An 18,514-nucleotide genomic window follows, 5' to 3' on the forward strand; every position below is an offset into this window, starting at 1 on the left:
TCCCTACTAAAAACAAAGATTTGCCGAGTGTGGTGGCGCATGCCGGTAGTCCCAGCTACTCAGGAGGCTGAGGCAGGAGAATCATTTGAACCCAGGAGGCAGAGGTTACAGTGAACCAAGACTGTGCCACTGCACTCCCGCCTGGGCAACAGAGCGAGACTCTATCTCAAAAAATAAAAAAAAAAGAAAAAGAAAATGTGTTTAAGAGCTGCGTTTCCTACTCACCTTCTCTTCCCATTACTCTGGGTGGCAGAAAAGATGACAGGAACATTTAAAACAGCAGTTGGTCTCAATAATGCATCAATAAAAAGCAAGACCCCTTAATGACTAGAATAAGGACCTCTTTATTTTATGAATGTAGAAACTCAGGCCTAGAGAAATGAGGTGACTTGTCCAGGATAAAGCATTCATAAGAGCTGAGGACTGAACTCTGAACTTGGGGTACAAAACTCTTTATACTGGCTGCTATTTTTAACTTCATTATTGTCACTGTCCTTCAAAAATACTTCTAAAGAATGCTTAAGGGTAGGGTGGGGATGCATGGTTTTTCGTCTTCATCATTTTTCTGGGAAACAGGATCACTAAATTTCCCATAAACAACAACCAGAGTGGATGGGGGAAAGTGGCAGGTGGTCCTGCTGGCACAGAAGTTGTCCTATTGCTTGAGTAATCATAAGACCCCAAAATGCAAGTAGTATTATGGTAGACTGATAACGTCCCCCTTCCCTTCCAAAGATGTCTACATCCTAAACCCCAGAACCTGTGAATGTTACTTTATATGGTAATGGGACTTTGTGTTGATTATTAAATTAAATATTTTGTGATGGGGGTTACCCTGAATTACCTGGGTGGGCCCAGTGTAATCACAAGGGTCCTCCTTATAAGTGGGACGTAGGAGGAGAAGAGTCAGAGAAGGAGATGAGATTACAGAAGCAAGAGATCAGAGTAATGGGAGGAGAGGCCACCAGCCAATGCATGTAGGCAGCCTCTCAGAGCTGGAGAAGGGAAGGACACAGTTTCTCCTTGAAGCCCCCAGAAGGAATGCAGTCCTGCTAACACCCCCAGAAGGAATGCAATCCTGCTAACACCTTGACTTCGGCTTTCTGACTTCCAGAACTGTAAGTGAATAAAGTGGTATGTTTTTTTAAGCAACTAAGTGTGTAGTGAGTTTTCCAACATCAACGGGAAACTAATAAACCTGTTACAAAACTACAGGATCAAGCCTTAGCCCCCAGACAATTAACCCTGTCTTCCTGGATTGACAGAGACGGGGTGGTGGATGGCATAGCCAAACAGTTTGAAAAGCACAGGGCATTAAGGAGAAATTTAGATGGGCTTTACACTATATACATCATCTCACGGAAAAAAATGTTGGCCATCCGTGTTTATAGGGACTGTCTTACTCTGAGAATTTCGTGTTCAGTCCCCTTAGGACTGCTTTAAAGTTCCTCTCTGGAAAGGAGCCTGTGGACTTCCCCAGTCTCGCCTGGACACTCCCTCATTTACAGCCTGTGCTGCAGCCCCACCAGACCATTTATGAACGACATGCTCACTCACGCCTCCAGGTCTCCACCCTGACCATTTGCTCTTTGCAGGAAGGCCCTCCTCATTCTTGGGCTTTGCTAAAATCTTTCCTTTTCAAAGCACAGCTCAATTATTCCTCCAAAGGCTTCCCTGGCTCCCCCAGTCCTCCGCTGTCTTCCCCTCTCCTCCCTGGGTACTTGACTTGTAAATGCCTGCTTGTCTTCCTGCTCCACCCCACCAGCACGAGCCGCTCAAAGGTAAGGAGCACTTCTTCTCCACTTTGTGTGAGCAAACCACCTCATCCCCCAGCCACACCAAGCCTTTCCCAGCTCTTTCCCATCTTTTCCACCTAAAAAATGCAAACTGATCGTTCAAGAAAGTACCCTCCACCATGAAGTGACCTTGTTCCCCAAGAATTAGTCCCACCTCTCTGCTCCCACAGCCCTCGGCTCATCCCCCAGGTAGAACACTCATCACATTCCCTTAGGTGTTCATACCTGAGCTATTTCCTCATCAGACACGGAGGCTGTGGAAAACCACGCCTCTTTCACCTATCTACCCCTCCTGTGTCGAGCACAGTGCCTGGCCCAAAGCAAATACACAAAAATATTGGCTGAATTCAAATGAAAACAAAACTTTAAACAAGGCAATGTCTATTAAGACCTGAGATCCAGAGGCAGCCTTAACAACAAATAACTATGTGAATGAAGACTTTGCAGGGCCAGCTTCTAACGACAGTGAGTAGTGTTTCCTCTGGGCTTCTGGAGTTCACAGTGGAGCCAGTTTCAGGGTTCCTATATAACATTAAAAGCTTTGGGAATAATTAGAGAAATATTTCATTTTCCATCTCAAAGAGGTGTTAGTTTATCAAACTTAGCTAAATTGATGAGTGTTACCTTTCACTTTGAAAAGGGCTTTCTAGAAAAGCAGGTCTGAAAGGAGCAAGATGTCACACAGGCTTGTGCTCTCTCACTTGCCTTCTGCATGACCTTGAAGGAGATACTTATTCCCTGACCCTTGAGTTTGGCATCCATAAATGAGAACACTACATATCTGTCAGATGGGTTGTAATGAAGACAAGATAAAATGCTGCAGGTCAAACAACTGCCAATGTGTCTGGCATGTGGAAGGCATTGAGACGCCTTTACTGAGCACTTAGGAGATACTGTGCTAAGCATGTGGTATGAGTTATCCAACTCACAGCAACTCAGTGAGGTAGGTGTATTATTATTCCCACTAGGGAAAAGTTAAGTAACTTCGGCAGGATACACAGCCAGCAAGCGGCAGGGTCAGATGGAGCATCCAAACCTGTCAATTCCAGAAGCTGCACTCATAACTATCCTGTAGTTTACAGCCTTTCAGGGTGTGTAGCTCCTGTTCTTCTAGATTCTAATAAAGCACTGTATTTCAAAGCCCCAGGCATTGAGAGCTGGCCACAAACTGCTCTTGAAGTGTGGGTCTGCACGCCTGGGCAAGAGTTTTCCTTGCCCCACCAGACTCCGTCCCAAAAGGAAATCAGCTCTACAGAAAAACTTCTATAGCAAACTCCTCTGGGAAGTTCCGGGAAGCCCACCCTCCTCAACCTCTTTCTACCCCCAAACGCCTGAGGAATATGACACACTCCCCTCAGTGGGAACAGGGTCATGATTTTCATAGTCGAGGCTTTCATATCCCAGCCATCCACAACTGTCTCCAGGAGAAGAAAGTGTCAACCTGGCACTACCTAGTCCAAATTCATATTTGAAAATCTGAATTAACGCCATCGAATATCCCATTCCCCAGATGCCAGCTGGTTAATGAGTGTGATGAATGACCAGAAAAGCTGGCTAATGTAGGCGAATGTAAGGAAGTCCAGTGGGAAGGAAAGCCTACCAAATATCAGGCTCTTTAGCATCAGAGTGGTGAAAAAAATCACCTGAAGTCCTCAAATAAGAGAGGGCGCTGCTCTCATAGCTTGTCTTTTTGGAAGCTGAGTGATATTGACCAACAGACATTTGCAACGCATTTCTGTTAGGTTGCGTACTTGGGTTCTGGGCCACAGGGCGTCTTTCTGGATGCCATTTTCCCTAGACATTTTGGGAATGGGAAGAAATCCACCTTGTTTTCAGTGTTATAAAAGGGAAGGTCTTCAAAGGACTTAACAGACATTTTTCCAAAGAAGATACACAAACAGGCATTAAGTACATAAAAAAAGTTCAACATCACTAATCATTAGGGAAATGCAAACCAAACTACAATGAGATACCACCCCACAGCTATTAGGATGGGCACTATCAAAAAAACAGAAAACAAGTGTTGGTGAGGATGGAATCCTTGTGCACTGTTGTGGGAAGGTAAAATAGTGCAGCTGCTATAGAAAACAGTATGGCAGTTCTTCAAAAATCTAAAAATATGATTACCCTATGATGCAGCAATTCCACTTCCCAATTTCTACCCAAAAGAACTGAAAATGCCCACGTTCGTAGCAGTGTTATTCACAATTCCTAAAATGTGGAAGCAACCTAAATGTCCACTGATGGATGAAAGGATAAGCAAAATGTGGTCTATACATGCAACGAAATACTATTCAGCCCCAAAAAGGAAAATGCTACAATATGGAATAAACCTCGAGGACATTATGTTGAGTGAAATAAGCCAGTCACAAAAAAGACAAATACATGAGATACTTAGGAGTAGTCAAAATCATAGTGGAAGAAAGTAGAATGATGGTTGGCTGAGGGCTGGGGTGGGGGAAGGAAGGAATGTGAAGTTATTGTTTCATGGGTACAGTTTCAGTTTTGAAAGATTTTAAAGAGTTCTGTGAATGGATGGTGGTGATGGTAGCATAACAGTATGAATATAGTCAATGTCACTGAACCGTATGATTAAAAATAGTTAAGACGGGCCAGGCGCGGTGGCTCAAGCCTGTAATCCCAGCACTTTGGGAGGCCGAGGCGGGTGGATCACGAGGTCAGGAGATCGAGACCAGCCTGGCTAACATGGTGAAACCCCGTCTCTACTAAAAAAATATAAAAAACTAGCCGTGCAAGGTGGAGGGCGCCTGTAGTCCCAGCTACTCGGGAGGCTGAGGCAGGAGAATGGCGTAAACCCGGGAGGCGGAGCTTGCAGTGAGCCGAGATCCGGCCACTGCACTCCAGCCTGGGTGACAGAGCGAGACTCGGTCTCAAAAAAATAAAAAATAATTAAGATGGTCTATTTTATGTTACGTGTATTTTAACACAATAAAATTGGAGGAAGAAAAGGTGAAGGGGGGTCCTATAGTAACAGGGGCTCCTGCCAGCACCCTCTAGTCTACAGGTACCCACTTCCAGCAATTGAGGGGGAAGTCGCTCCTACCAAGGAGTATCTTCAGTTTCACAGGTGTGAGTTGCCACAATGCGGCGTGCTTTGCAGGACTCACCTAACACCCTACTTCCCTACTCGCCCCTTGCCCTTTAGCTATCATGGGGACACAGCCTTGGGTCTAGGGTGAAAGATGACTTGGTTGAGTGCCATTATGGAATCTGTTGGCCAAGACCTGAAGGATGAACCCCCTAGCCTGGAACCTCCTCTGCCATTGCCCTAACTAAATCACAGGGGAACGCCACCCTTTGTGGAGAATTTTTCTGAGCAACCCACACTAAGAAGGGGCAGAGAGCAAGGAGCACAGACACTAGGGCCTAGGCTGCACCCAGTCTGTGCTGCCCAGAGTCCCACCCCTCTGGACGGGAGCTCAGTTCCTGGCTCCATCTTCCTGAGTGGCCCCAGTTCACCTGATCCCTTTTGCTGCACTTGAGTTCTAACTGGAACTCTGTCTAACACATTATCTAGCAACAGCCTTCAGACCCATAACGAGAGTTACAGTGTCTGCTATGAGCGCCCACTATGGGCCAGGCAATATGAATGTATTTGATGAGCGTCCGCTATGGGCCAGGCAATATGAATGTATTATTTCATTGAATTACTCAACCCCACAAGATAGGTATTACTATCACTCTCATTTGAAAGATGAAGCCTCTGAGGCTCAGAGAAGTTTAACTTTCCTAAGCTCTGAATCCTTGGGAGAGCTCCAATGAAGATTTACTTTATTTTTGAGGCCTTTTAGAGTAGGATTTATACTACGTACGTGCTTGTTTTAACGAGACGAACGCCTGGTATAGAAGCAAGTGGACTCAAGAAGTTTCCAGATATATTCCAGCTAAGTAAATTCTATTTATTCATCAAGGGCAGGTTCAAATCCTACCTGCTCTGTGCAGTCTTCCCTGACTGTTCCATCCCACAAAGATTCCTTCTTCCTGAACCCTGGTCATAGCTCTACTGTCTCCCAGGGTGGGCAGTGTTTTGTGGGTTTGCCCTTCTCCACCACCAAAGTGTAAGCACCCCCCAAGAATACAGATTGTGGTTTCTAATTTTTTTTTGAACTCACGTGATGCCTAGGATTAGATGCAAAGAAGATTATCCTGGTTAAAGGAGCTGAACATTGCAAGGAAGACATGCAGCTCATTCTAAGCCTTCACTATTAAATCCTATCCATTTGTCAAGACATGGCTCAGACAGCCCAACCTCCAAGCACCTTTTCTGAACACACCGGCTGGAAGTCAGCAGCTTCATTTTCAGAATGCCCATTTCAGTGAAAACAACTTTAGAGCCAGACTCTGGCAGACCTCTTTTGAATTCTAGTGCTGTTGCTTCTCAAGTGGTAATCTTGAGCAAGTCACTTCATTCCTCCCAGCCTCAGTTTCATTGTTTATAAAATGTGAATAATAGTTTCTGCCTCACAGGGTTGTGTAACTGTAAATGTTGTCATGCATTTGAAAGAATGCCTGAACAGAAGGCATGCTTCAACATGGGAGCCCTTGTCACTACTATCTCATCAGACTGCCTTATATTGAAGGCATCTAGATGTGCATCTTTTCCAACCCTCTAGAGTAGTGGTTCTCAAACTCTAGGCTATATTAGAAGTATTTAAAATGAAGATACATAGGACATATAACTGACCTACAAATCAGAATCCCCGTTAGGCATAGGAGATGGCGTGGACTTGGCAACTCTTTTTAACAAGCCACCCACTCCACGGCAAGTGATTCTGATACGTGCTCACTAAACTTGGAAAATTCTGCTAGACAATATTTGATTCCCAAAATCTTTCCCATGGAAACTTGAGTCTCCAAAGAGCTTCATCCAGACCAGTGCTTCCCAAACTTGGCTGGAATGGAATCATACCAACATCTGAGGGTGGCCCCTAGAGATTCTGATGCTGGTTTGGAGTGTGATGTGAGTGTCAGGGTTTCTAGAAGATTGGAAAAAAAATTCTAACGGTCAGTCGAGGTTGAAAACCACTGTTCCATTGGATCTTGACCCCAGGTTTCTATACCTCTGAGGCTTCAACCAAAGCAACTCAGATTTTACGAGTGTTGTTACATAAACTAAGCCTCCATCTAAGATTGATTTTGCAGAAAGGATTCTTCTGCTTAAAAACAAAATAGTAATTTTGCAAACAACTGCTCTAGCCTGTCAGTAAGAGCCATGAGGTCCCAAAACCTGGCTTTTATTCACCTTTGTGTATGTCTCAGGGTCTTACAACATAGTAGATGTTTAATAAATATCTGGTGGAAGGTTGAATGGTTTCATTTGTTATCTGACTCCAATTAAGTTTCCTGTTGCCTAGCAGAGCAACCTAACAATTTCTTAAACATCTAAACTCCGACAGCCTTTGCCTCAAACCTCAAACCCGAAACAGAGAGTAGAGCAGACAGCCATCCTAAAAACATGCTGACATTTCTCCTTGGGGTCAAATATACTATGCAAGTACCTAATGACTGATGAATATAAGCAAATGTGATTTTCATCAGCCAGGAGGAGCATGACATTTGTAGGCAGCACAGGCCTCCCAGGCTAATATTTGGATTATTTCATCAGTAACTGTCAAATCACAAGAGCATGATAAAAACTTGCAGGAACTTCATAGTAAACAGTTTAACTGGCCCCCGTCAATACATTTGAAGAAAAAAATTTCCTGCTGCCAAAACACACAGGCACAATGCCTGCAGCACAGGCCTGTGGCCAACAACAGCCTGATCCTCAGGCAGCTCTTCTAGGTTCTCAACCACAGAGGCTGTCAAGAAGCCTCTTTCCCACTCAGGCCCCACCCAAATCCAGCCCTCCATCCCTTCAGCTGGCACCCACAGGAGGATGAGTACTGCAGGGATCTGGGGGTGAGCAGCACCACCTTCAAAACTCAGTTTGTCCACTGGCTCTAGGTCCTCTGATTCCTCATGTGTAGCATCTATTTCATCAGGGCTGGGCATTAACAGGGCTTGACAAATGAATTATGCATTTCTTAAGCACGGAGAGCACATCTTACACTTTTTGTTCTTGTCCATGTTTGTTTTTTGTTACTGTTTTTGCATTAGTATTCCCCCAGGATCTATCAGGAACCTAGGCACTAAGACACCCAACAAATACTGAGGGATGAATGCAGTGATCTGTTAATATCTATTGCTTCACTCACTGACAAGCTCTTCTCAGCACCTATATCCCTACCTTTCCCAAGGCACTGCCTACTTTGGCATATTTATGCTTCTTAGAACTATACCACTATTTTGATGGCACTATGCCATTTCTAGAGTTTACATTTTATGGACTCTGAAACAGTTTAGGTCCTTAGACATATCCTTAAACCAGTGTGTTGACTCAAAAAACTTTCGAGAAACTTACTGGAAAAGTTCACAAAATCTGGAAGCCTACAGCTTCGGAGCATTCTAAGACTCCAAACATTCAACCTATCCTAGGATTGGCAACTCATATCAGCTCTCGGGTTAGATACACGTCCTCTTGTCTTGTGTCCTCAGCTCTAATCCACACAACCTGAGGATCTCTCCTTCCCGGCACCAGGACAGCACTCCCCTCCTGCTTTCACCCCTCTAGGAGGCCTCCCTAAAATTCTTTGTAAGGGCATTCTCAGAATTAGCCTCGCTTTGAAGATTATTCAGAACCAGAGTGAGGTGGGAGTGGCCTCAACGCTTTACAAGGCTGCAAAATAAATCAAAAGGTGAAAGGAGCTTCGTGGAGCCCAGAGCTCCTTTCCACCTGGCAGAGCAATGCATTAGTCGCACTGTCTGTGGTGCAGAGCAGCGTCCGAGGCAGGGGCAGGGACAGGGGCAGAAACTGAGACAGGGACAGGGGGAGGGACACAGGCAAGGGCGTGAGTGTACCTTCTGTCCGCAGTGACTTCGCGGCCCTGGGGCTGTGGGTGCCGGCTGCCCCGCAGCACGGTGGGGCCCTGGCGGCTGGCGTCCGTGCCGGCCAGGGCCGGCGTCTTGTCGCCGCTCCGGTGTAGTGGCACCGACGTGCGCACGGCCGACACCACGTGGTCCGCGAAGGCGCGCGTGGGGGTGCCAGGCCGCTGGCCGCCGCGCAGGCGGTAGGAGCGGGGCAGGCAGGGCCGCGTCTGCTCCATCACTCCGCCGCTGCAGCTACGCGAACAGGCGGACCAGGGGCCCCAGGCGCCCCACACTCCCGAGGCACCGCCGCCGCCATCCTCAGGGGCGCCCTCTGCCGCCATCCGCTGCGGGACCTGCGAAGACAGAGGCGGGTTAGGGCACCAGAACACCAATTCTCTCTTCACCGGAAGAAGGCTTTGAGCAGGGTCGACTTATCCATCAGGCACAAGTAGGCACAGTCTGTTTCAAAGAGGAGTATTAATACAATCCAGCCTGGCTTAGAGTTGGTTTTTGGAGGAAAGAGGGCTCCGCGAAGGCAAAAATGGCTAGGGCCCGAAAGCCATAATGTGGCCCTGGCTTTGGGTGTCACGGCCTTGGAGAGCTTCAAGTGCATGGTACCCTCACCTCTTATGTGGTTTCAGGAGTCCCACTTAAGCTCCAACTCATCTTCCAGATTCCCGCCAGAGGGACCGGACTTCCTGCCTTGTGTCTCCCTGACGGAACGGCAAGGAACCTAACACAGTGGTTGAGAGGCCACCGCTTCAGAGCCAGGCTGCCTATGGTTCACATCCCTGCCACCACACTTCCTTGTTCCTTCCGGTGGGTTCGTGGTCTCGCTGACTTCAAGAACAAAGCTGCAGACCTTCACAGTGAGTGTTACAGCTCTTAAAGGTGGTGTCATGGACTTTCTTCTTTCGGGTGAGTTCCTGGTCTTGCTGATTTCAAGAATGAAGCCGCGGACCTTTGCTGTGGGTGTTACAGCTCTCAAAGGTGGCACAGACTCCAACAGTGAGCAACAGCAAGAATTTCTGTGAGGAGTGAAAGAACAAAGCTTCCACAGCATACAAGAGAACCTGAGCGAGTTGCCTGCCGCTACTGGCTGGATGGGGCGGGCAGCCAGCTTTTATTCCCTTACTTGTCCCCACCCACATCCTGCTGACTAGTCCATTTTACAGAGTGCTGATTGGTCCATTTTACAGAGTGCCGATTGGTCCATTTTACAGAGTGCTGATTGGTGCATATACAATCCTCTAGCTAGACACAGAGTACTGATTGGTGCGTTTTTACAGAGTGCTGTTTGGTGCATTTACAATCCTTTAGCTAGACACAGAGCCCTGTGTTTGGTGTGTTTACAATCCTCTAGCTAGACAGAAATGTTCCCCAAGTCCCCACTCGACCCAGGAAGTCCAGCTGGCTTTACCTCTCACTGGTAGTGTGACTGGGAAGTTTCTGAATCTCTCTGAGGCTCACTGTGCTTTAAAGATGGATAGTACCAGTACCTATCTTGTAAGCTGTAATGGGATTTAAGTTAGGCCATCCATGTGCATAGCAAAGAACTTGGCACTAAACAAATATTTGTTAGTAATGATAATAATGTCCCTGCTGCCATGGTGCCTTGGAAGAGGTGAAAAATGTCAGAAGGTTCAAAAGCTCTATCCAAAGAGTGATCTACACCCTCACTTAACTGGTCATTTCAGAGACCTACTGTGCCAGGCTCCTTGCCAAGAGCAAGCACACTGTAGTTTATTCATTACGCAGACATACTCTGAGCACCAGCTGTATGCCAGCACTGAGCCAGGCCCAGAAGACAAGGGGAAACGCACCACAGGTCCACACAAGTGGCTTAGACCCAGCAGCAGATGAGCTCTATGCAGCCAGTACAAGATTGTGGTAGGCTCTTGGAAGGGACTGGCTGTCCTGGCTGGGCAGGGTGAGGGTGGGGAGAATTGAAAAGACCTCAGAAGAGGAAACAGGAGTCACAGTCATAACTGTAATTGTTCAGGCACCTACTCAGTGCCAGATTACATAGCTTATCTCAAGAAGAGATCATTCTAGGTAAGCCAGGTGGGCCCTAAATCCAATGACAAGTGCCCTTATAAAACATGGAAGAGAAGACACAGACACAGACACAAAGGCAGTGTGACCCCTGAAGCAGAGATTGGAGTAGTGCAACCACAAGCCAAGGAATGCCTGGAGCCACCAGAAGCTGGAAGAGGCAAGGAAGGATTCTCCCCCTAGTAACTTTGGAAGGAGCGTGGCCCTAGTGACACCGATTTTGAACTGCTGATCTTCAGAATTTCAAGAGAGTAAATGTCTGGTGTTTTAAGCAATCCAGTTTGTGGTAATTCATTCTGGCAGCCCTAGGAAAATAATGGAGTGTGCTTATACTTGGAGAACAAGGAAGGAAAATGGGCCGGCATAGGCCGCACTCCTCCTCTATGTCCCATGCTGCGCAGACTGCACATGTGTAAATGGCCTGGCTCTGCGGCACAGGCAGCACTAGTGCCAGTTCCACGTTCCAGGGCCCCTCAGCACCCCTAGCCACCCAGAGAGGTTGATGTTATATGGCTCCTTTTAGAGGGAAGAAACTGAGAACCTAGGAGACTTTATGACTTGTCCTTGGTCTCAGGCTAGTGCAGGGCACAGACAGGACTAAAATTGTCTCCCGACTCCTGGTCTAGTATTCATTTTTCCCCCTGCAGCATGTGGCCTCCTTGCCTATGTTGTTACTAGAAAACAGAAGGTTAAAATGAGTAGAAATAAAACCACTTCGATAATTGTTCTAGTGGAAGGATCACTGGGATAAATGAACAAAGGCAGAAATACATTTCTGGTACATTTGGAGATTTCAGTTATCCACCGCCTCCTCATCTCTCATTAACACAGATAACTAAGACACTGCCCATAATAGTTGGATTAGACATGCAGCTATACTCAAAATCCACTTCCTAGAACTAATCCCACCCTTAATTTAGTTCCTATTGCCAAATTGGGCAAGGTCCCTGGGGGAAGAAAACATGAAACCACATTCCGTCCTATTCTATTCATAATAATTCTCTAATTTATAGTCGAATTATGGTGAGTGACTTGAAATTCCATTTGAGTCCCCATGGTGGGAAACTAACCACATGCTCCAGAATTGTATTTTTATAGTATGTAGCCAGAAACAAACAAACAAACAAACAAAAACATAGAAAAACAGAAAGGAAGGAAGGAGGAGAAACAGAAAGAAAAAGCCAATCAAAGAAAAAAATGAGAGGATGAGGGCTTGAGATGTTAGCCTGCTAGTTGCATCGACCTCCCAGGCTCCCTCCACTCCTTCCTGATCCTCCTAACAATTCTCTCCCCTTCTTCTGTTCTGATAGTCAAGGAGTTTTCTGTAAGGCAAGATGCAACACGGGATAACTTTCAAGATATGTTTCAAGACATAATATTCCTAAAATTAGGACGAACTAACAGGATCTCTGTTAGTGGCAGGCAGCAAAACCAAATAATAAATCATGGTAAGAGACAAAAATAACTGAACCTTGAAACTTTATAATGTGCCAGCGTGCTGCCCCATCCCCAATACATACTGACATGTGAAGACCGATGCAGAAAACCTGTTCTAAAATGCACCCTAAACTGCCGGTTTTCTTCATTTATAAATAATTCTAACAAATCAATAAGCAACAGACAACACAGTGGAGATAGGAACTAAGGGTATGAACAGGTGGTTCATAGGTGTTGTGGACTAAATGTGTCCCTCCCCACCATTCATATGCTGAAGCCCAAATCCTCAGTATGATTGTATTTGGAGGTGGGGCCTTTGGGAGGTAATTAGATTTAGATGAGGTCATGAGGGTAAGACCCCATGATAGAATTCATGTCCTTATAAGCAGAAAAGAAGCCAGAGTGAGGAAGATAAACCAGTTTTCTCCCTGTCTCTCTTAGGCCCACTCCCCACCCCACTATGTGAGAACAAGGGAGAAGGCAGCCCTCTGCAAGCCAGGAAGAGAACCCTCACCAGGAAACCAAATCGCCCAACACCTTGATCTTGGACTTCCCAGCCTCCAGAACTATGAGAAATAAATTCCTGTTGCTTAAGCACCCAGTCTATGATTTTTTGTTACAGCAGCTCAAGCTAATATACAATGGGAAAATAAATAATATATGAAAATTGTTTAACATCACATATAGTGAAAATAATGCAAAATAAAGCACCAAAATTCCATTTAAAACCCATTAGATTAGCGAATATTATAAAGTTTGACAATACTGACATGGCAAGAATGTTCACTGCTGATTAGAATCTAACTTTGGGCAGCTTCTTGGGAGAGAACTTTACAATACCTATCACAATTTCTAATGCACATACTCTTTCACCAGCAGCTCTACTTTTAGTAGTTCATCTTACAGATATACTCAAAAATACTGTATAAAGTTATATATATATACACATAAAGACTTATATTGCATCATATTTTGTAAGAACAACAATGAATAAAAGGAAGCAACCTAAATGTTCATGAATAGGAGCTTGGCTAAAATGAAATCTATCCAAACAATGGAATGTAATTTATCTGGTAGGATGAGGTAGATTTATATCTGTTAAAACGGACAGTTCTCCATACATTTTTTCACTATATTAATTCGTGTAAAAAACAAAACAAGAAATAGGACAGTATAAGAGAATAAACCTATTTGTTGATATCACTTTTTTTTTTTTTTTTTTGAGACGGAGTCTCGCTCTGTTGCCCAGGCTGGAGTGCAGTGGCCGGATCTCGGCTCACTGCAAGCTCTGCCTCCCGGGTTCACGCCATTCTCCTGCTTCAGCCTCCCGAGTAGCTGGGACTACAGGCGCCCGCCACCTCGCCCGGCTAGTTTTTTGTATTTTTTAGTAGAGATGGGGTTTCACCGTGTTAACCAGGATGGTCTCGATCTCCTGACCTCGTGATCCGCCCGTCTTGGCCTCCCAAAGTGCTGGGATTACAGGCTTGAGCCACAGCGCTTGGCCTGATATCACTCTTTAAGTGTTCAGTTGAAACATTAAAAAATCACTGATATTTGACCATTTTTGATGTACAAAAATGCAATTTCATATGATTAATACTTTTTCATATGATTCAATCTAATATGAGTAGTTTTCCGACCTTGGCAACTAACAGAGCCCAACTAGAAAATCTTTTCCCACCAAACAAGGCAGTAGGAATGATAAGGCAGAATGCAGTATGTCTCTTCACCCACCCCTCACCACTTCCTATACTAGCCAGTTGCCCTGGGGATCACATCAACACCTTGCAGCAGCTGGCAAGGCCTATTAGTAGGTGTTTGACAGTGACACCAATAACAACCATTTATTTAGTAACAGAATGCAGGGCAACCAAAGGCTAATTACTTTATGCATATTATCTAATTAATCTCAAAACACCCACCTAAAGAAACTATCATCATCTCCCTTTACAGATGAAAAACTGAGGCTTAGAATTTGTTTCTAGAGTTCAAAAAATTCATAACTGTTCATGAGCACCCAGGATACCTCCTGTGATTTGCAGCAAGGCTTAGAGTGACCTTAGGAGTGGCTAAGATTCTGCACTGTGTACATGTGAACAGAAGGTCACAAAAATTGGAGTGATTGTGTTTGAATGACTTTATACTCAATGTATTAATCCATTTTCATGTTGATAATAAAGACATACCCAAGACTGGGCAGTTCACAAAAGAAAGAGGTTTATTGGACTCACAGTTCCACAATCATGGTGGAAGTTCACGTGAAAGGCACATCTCAAGAGAGAAGAACAAGAGAAGACAAGAGAAGAAAATTGTACAGGGAAACTCCCCTTTATAAAATCATCAGCTCTCGTGAAACTTATTCACTATCATGAGAATAGCACAGGAAAGACCCGCCCCCATGATTCAATTGTCTCCCACCAGGTCCCTCTCACAACACATGGGAATTGTGAGACCTACAATTCAAGATGAGATTTGGGTGGGGACACAACCATATCACCCATAGACTGGTGGGTCCTAAGAAAATCTAGGGTAAAGTTATTTAAATGATCAGAAAAAGAAAACAAACAAAAGAGATCTTCCATTATGGAAAACAACATGCTGGTGTAAGGAAAGGAGTGGAGGATGAAGTTCACATTGGATGGCTTCAGCCTTCTATGAAAGAGGTAAGGTCTGCCACTGAGGGAAGGGAAGAGATATGCTGGAGGATTACAGACAGAAGAAGCCCAGTGGATGAGCAAAAATACCCCTTATCTGCCCTAACTGCTTTAACACAAACCCTCTGATACTCACAAGATTCATTTTAAGGATGTATATTTCCATTTTGCAGATGTAGTCATGGAGGTTCAGAATGTCCGTGTGGTCTAGTGGATGATGTGGGCTTTGAAAATATATGTGAGATAAAACAATGCGAATCTGCTAGTATTGCTTGGTAGATGGAATGAAATAGCTAGGAAAGGCATCTAACATGCCCCCAGGCCCCCAGCAGGGACAGAGGAAATCTCCACTTGGTCCCTTCATTGGGAGAATGTACATTACCATTCAGAAGCTTTATAACGTGTAAGACACAGATCTAACCCTATAATCAAATCAGTGCTCTCTCCACTTCACTGGAGGTTTAAAAGGATGGGGGCGAGGTGGGTGTCAGGGTAACATAACAGAAGGGGAGCTTGTTCAAAGCACACATGCCATGCTGTGACCCTTCCCCCCAGAGATTATGACCTGCCCCGCATGGGGTGAGGCTGGGGTTAGGGGGGCCATGTATTTTGGATGAAATCCTCCAAATCTGATATCCCCCTCCTCATTTAAAAACTACTGCTTGATATTATGGTGCCTCTCTAAATAGTCATGATGGGGCATAAGCCAGGGAGCAGGAAACAGAAACGACTTCCGGGGCCTGGCGAGGTAGCTCATACCTGTAATCCCAGTACTTTGGGAGGCTGAGGCGGGTGGATCATTTGAGATCAGGAGATCGTGACCAGCCTGGCCAACATGGTGAAACCCCATCTCTACTGAAAATACAAAAATTAGCTGGGCATGGTAGTGGACGCCTGTAATCTCAGCTACTCAGGAGGGTGAGGCAGGAGAATCTCTTGAGCCCAGGGGCAGAGGCTGCTGTGAGTCGAGATTTCACACTGCACTCCAGCCTGGGCGACAGAGAAAGACTCCATCTCAAAAAAAAAAAAAAAAAAAAAAAAAAAAGAAATAGCATCTAGAGAAGTTAGAGAAGCATTGTAGTCCCCTTCCCATTTAACTCAACTTGGGCTGTGCAAGAGACTGTGACAGTGTTAGAGGAAAATGGAAATCCCCCCAAAGACTTTGGATTTGGAGCTGGATGCCCTAACTGACCACATTTTGAGATCAGCTCTATGGAGGTGTTGGTTAATGTTAGGCAGGGACCTTTGCATAAATATATATCCATAGGAAGGTGTATATATGGGGCAGCATTCCCCTTTCCTTGTGTCTTTAGTCACCTCTCCACATTGGATTAAATGTGGTGGGAATGTATTCAGGGGTCCTAGCAGCTAAAGCCAAGGTGGGTCAATGGACACTTCCTCCCTGGAATTTGAATTTCCAGCAAATTGGCCAGCAGACCAAATGTCTTTGGGTCCTTGGCTCCAGCAGCAAATCCTTTGAACTCGCTGTTTATGCTGAGACCAATCCTGTGCAATTGCTATCTGATGTGCCTCACTTCCCATCTGCTTCCTAGACTCATTATTGTAAATTTCCTGTTGTTTATGTTAGTTTCTGTTGCTTGCAGTAAAGAACCCTAAATGATATCTAAATCAGTGGTCCCCAAACTTTCTGGCACCAGGAACCAGTTCCATGAAAGACAATTTTTCCACAGATGTGGTGGTGGGGGGGGGTAGGGATGGTTTCAGGATGAAACTGTTCCATCTCAAATCATCAGACATTGGATTCGCATAAGGAGTGTACAACCTAGATCCCTCACATGCGCAGTTCACAATAGGGTTCGCGCTCCTGTGAGAATCTAATGCCAATGCGGATGTGACAGGAGGCGGAGCTCAGATGGTAATGCCTGCTGGCCCACCACTCACCTCCTGCTGTGCGGCTGGGTTCCTAACAGGCTGCAGCCCAGTACTGGTCCACAGCCCAGGGTTTGAAGACCCCTGAACTAAATGATTGCAAATATTATAATATACACATAAAATGTGGTAATCAAAGTAATGTGAAATGAACTGGGTCTGCCTTTGGCACAGGACTTGGAGGAGAGAAAGCAGCTACTGGAAAAAGCAAAGGCTGGGAGAGGTGGTCTGGACTTGGCAGAAGTCTCATGATTAAGCGAGCCCAGGGCAGAAAGAGTCATTTAGCGGCAGTAATTGACCACAGCCAGAGTAACTAGAGAACCATGGTCTCCATGAAACATCATGGGGCCAAGTGAATCAGAGGCTCACAGGAGAGACAGCAGGCAAGCTTTGAGAAGAACAGGAGAGGTAATTATCAGAGCAATTGTGGATGGGGTTTATTTCATCATAGCCTTTTTATGGGAAATGAACATAAATGAACAAAATATAAGGATGGTCAAATAAATGAGGGTCAAATGACTCCACGAAGCATCATAATCATAAACAATACAGAGCAATATGGAAATAGCCTTGTAATACAATATTAATTGAAAAATGTCAAATACAAACTTATAACGACACCATGATTATAGTAATGTAAAGATTCTGTAGCATAGGAACAGAGCCTGGAAGGGGACATGGAAAAATGAAGACATACGATCTGTTACTGAAGCTGGACCCAGGGTAAGTTTTCTTGTAATTTAAAAAATTTCAGTCATGGTTACAATATTGCTTGCTCAATAAATAAAAATAAATAGATTAAATGGAGAAAGATTTGGAGCAGATTGTGGAGAGTGGGAGGCACAGAGTGAACTAAGAGTTGGTGATAGTCTTGTCACAGAAAACCCTGGAAATTTCTCATCGCCACCAGTAAATTCATAACCAGGAACAGCTCTCAATGTTTTCAATGGATTTGGTTTCTGTACTAATGTGAAATCATGTAAGGTTTCACTGGTTTCTAATTCTCTTTCTACAAAATAAACCTCCCATCTGTTATTCATAGAAAACGAGTCACATGCAAAGTCGGAAATTCTAAAGTCTCATTCTAAGAGAGACTGGAAAAAGTAGGTTTAGTTTTAGCCACATAACCAAGTCAACATTCTAAAGCAAACGTTTCAAAAATACACCTTGAAGTTCAAGCCCTGAGAACAAAGTTTTGGGAACCTGAGAGCAAATGAAAGCAGGAACATATAGCTGGCTGCTCAGCTAGGACAACCTGGGGCCCGTGCAGGAGCTCGGGGAGGTGGGACCACTTCATAGAGAATCTCCAAACTTAGCCGGACACAGTGACTCATGCCTGTAATGCCAGCACTTTGAGAGGCTGAGTCTGGTGGATCACCTGAGGTCAGGAGTTCCAGACTAGCCTGGCCAACATGGTGAAACCCTGTCTCTACTAAAAATACAAAAATTAGCCAGGCGTGGTGGTACACACTTGTAACCCCAGCTACTCGGGAGGGTGAGGCAGGAGAATCGCTTGAACCCGAAGGAGGAGACTTTAGACATTAAATGAGACTTTAGAATTTCAGACTTTGCATGTGACCCATTTTCTATGAAGAACAGATGGGAGGTTTATTTTGTAGAAAGAGAATTAGAAACCAGTGAAATCTTACATTTCAAGCGAGGAGGAGGAGGTTGCAGTGAGCCGAGATTGCGCCATTGCACTCCGGCCTGGGCGACAAGAGCAAAACTCCGTCTCAAAAAAAAAAGAATCTC

The 18,514-nt window shown here is 45.0% G+C and overlaps 1 protein-coding gene across 2 annotated transcripts in view; it reads right to left on the minus strand.

The window, feature by feature from the left end:
• Positions 1 to 18,514, minus strand: part of THSD4 (thrombospondin type 1 domain containing 4) — a 702,136-nt gene that overhangs the window by 594,823 nt on the left and 88,799 nt on the right. For both annotated transcript variants that reach the window (XM_030929758.1, XM_030929757.1), the window contains exon 4: positions 8,718 to 9,079. In XM_030929758.1, coding sequence (XP_030785618.1) covers positions 8,718 to 9,079 — 362 coding nt within the window. The remainder of the gene's footprint in view (positions 1 to 8,717; positions 9,080 to 18,514) is intronic.

The sequence above is a fragment of the Rhinopithecus roxellana genome, chromosome 5, assembly GCF_007565055.1.
Source record: "Rhinopithecus roxellana isolate Shanxi Qingling chromosome 5, ASM756505v1, whole genome shotgun sequence".
Classification (NCBI taxonomy): domain Eukaryota; kingdom Metazoa; phylum Chordata; class Mammalia; order Primates; family Cercopithecidae; genus Rhinopithecus; species Rhinopithecus roxellana.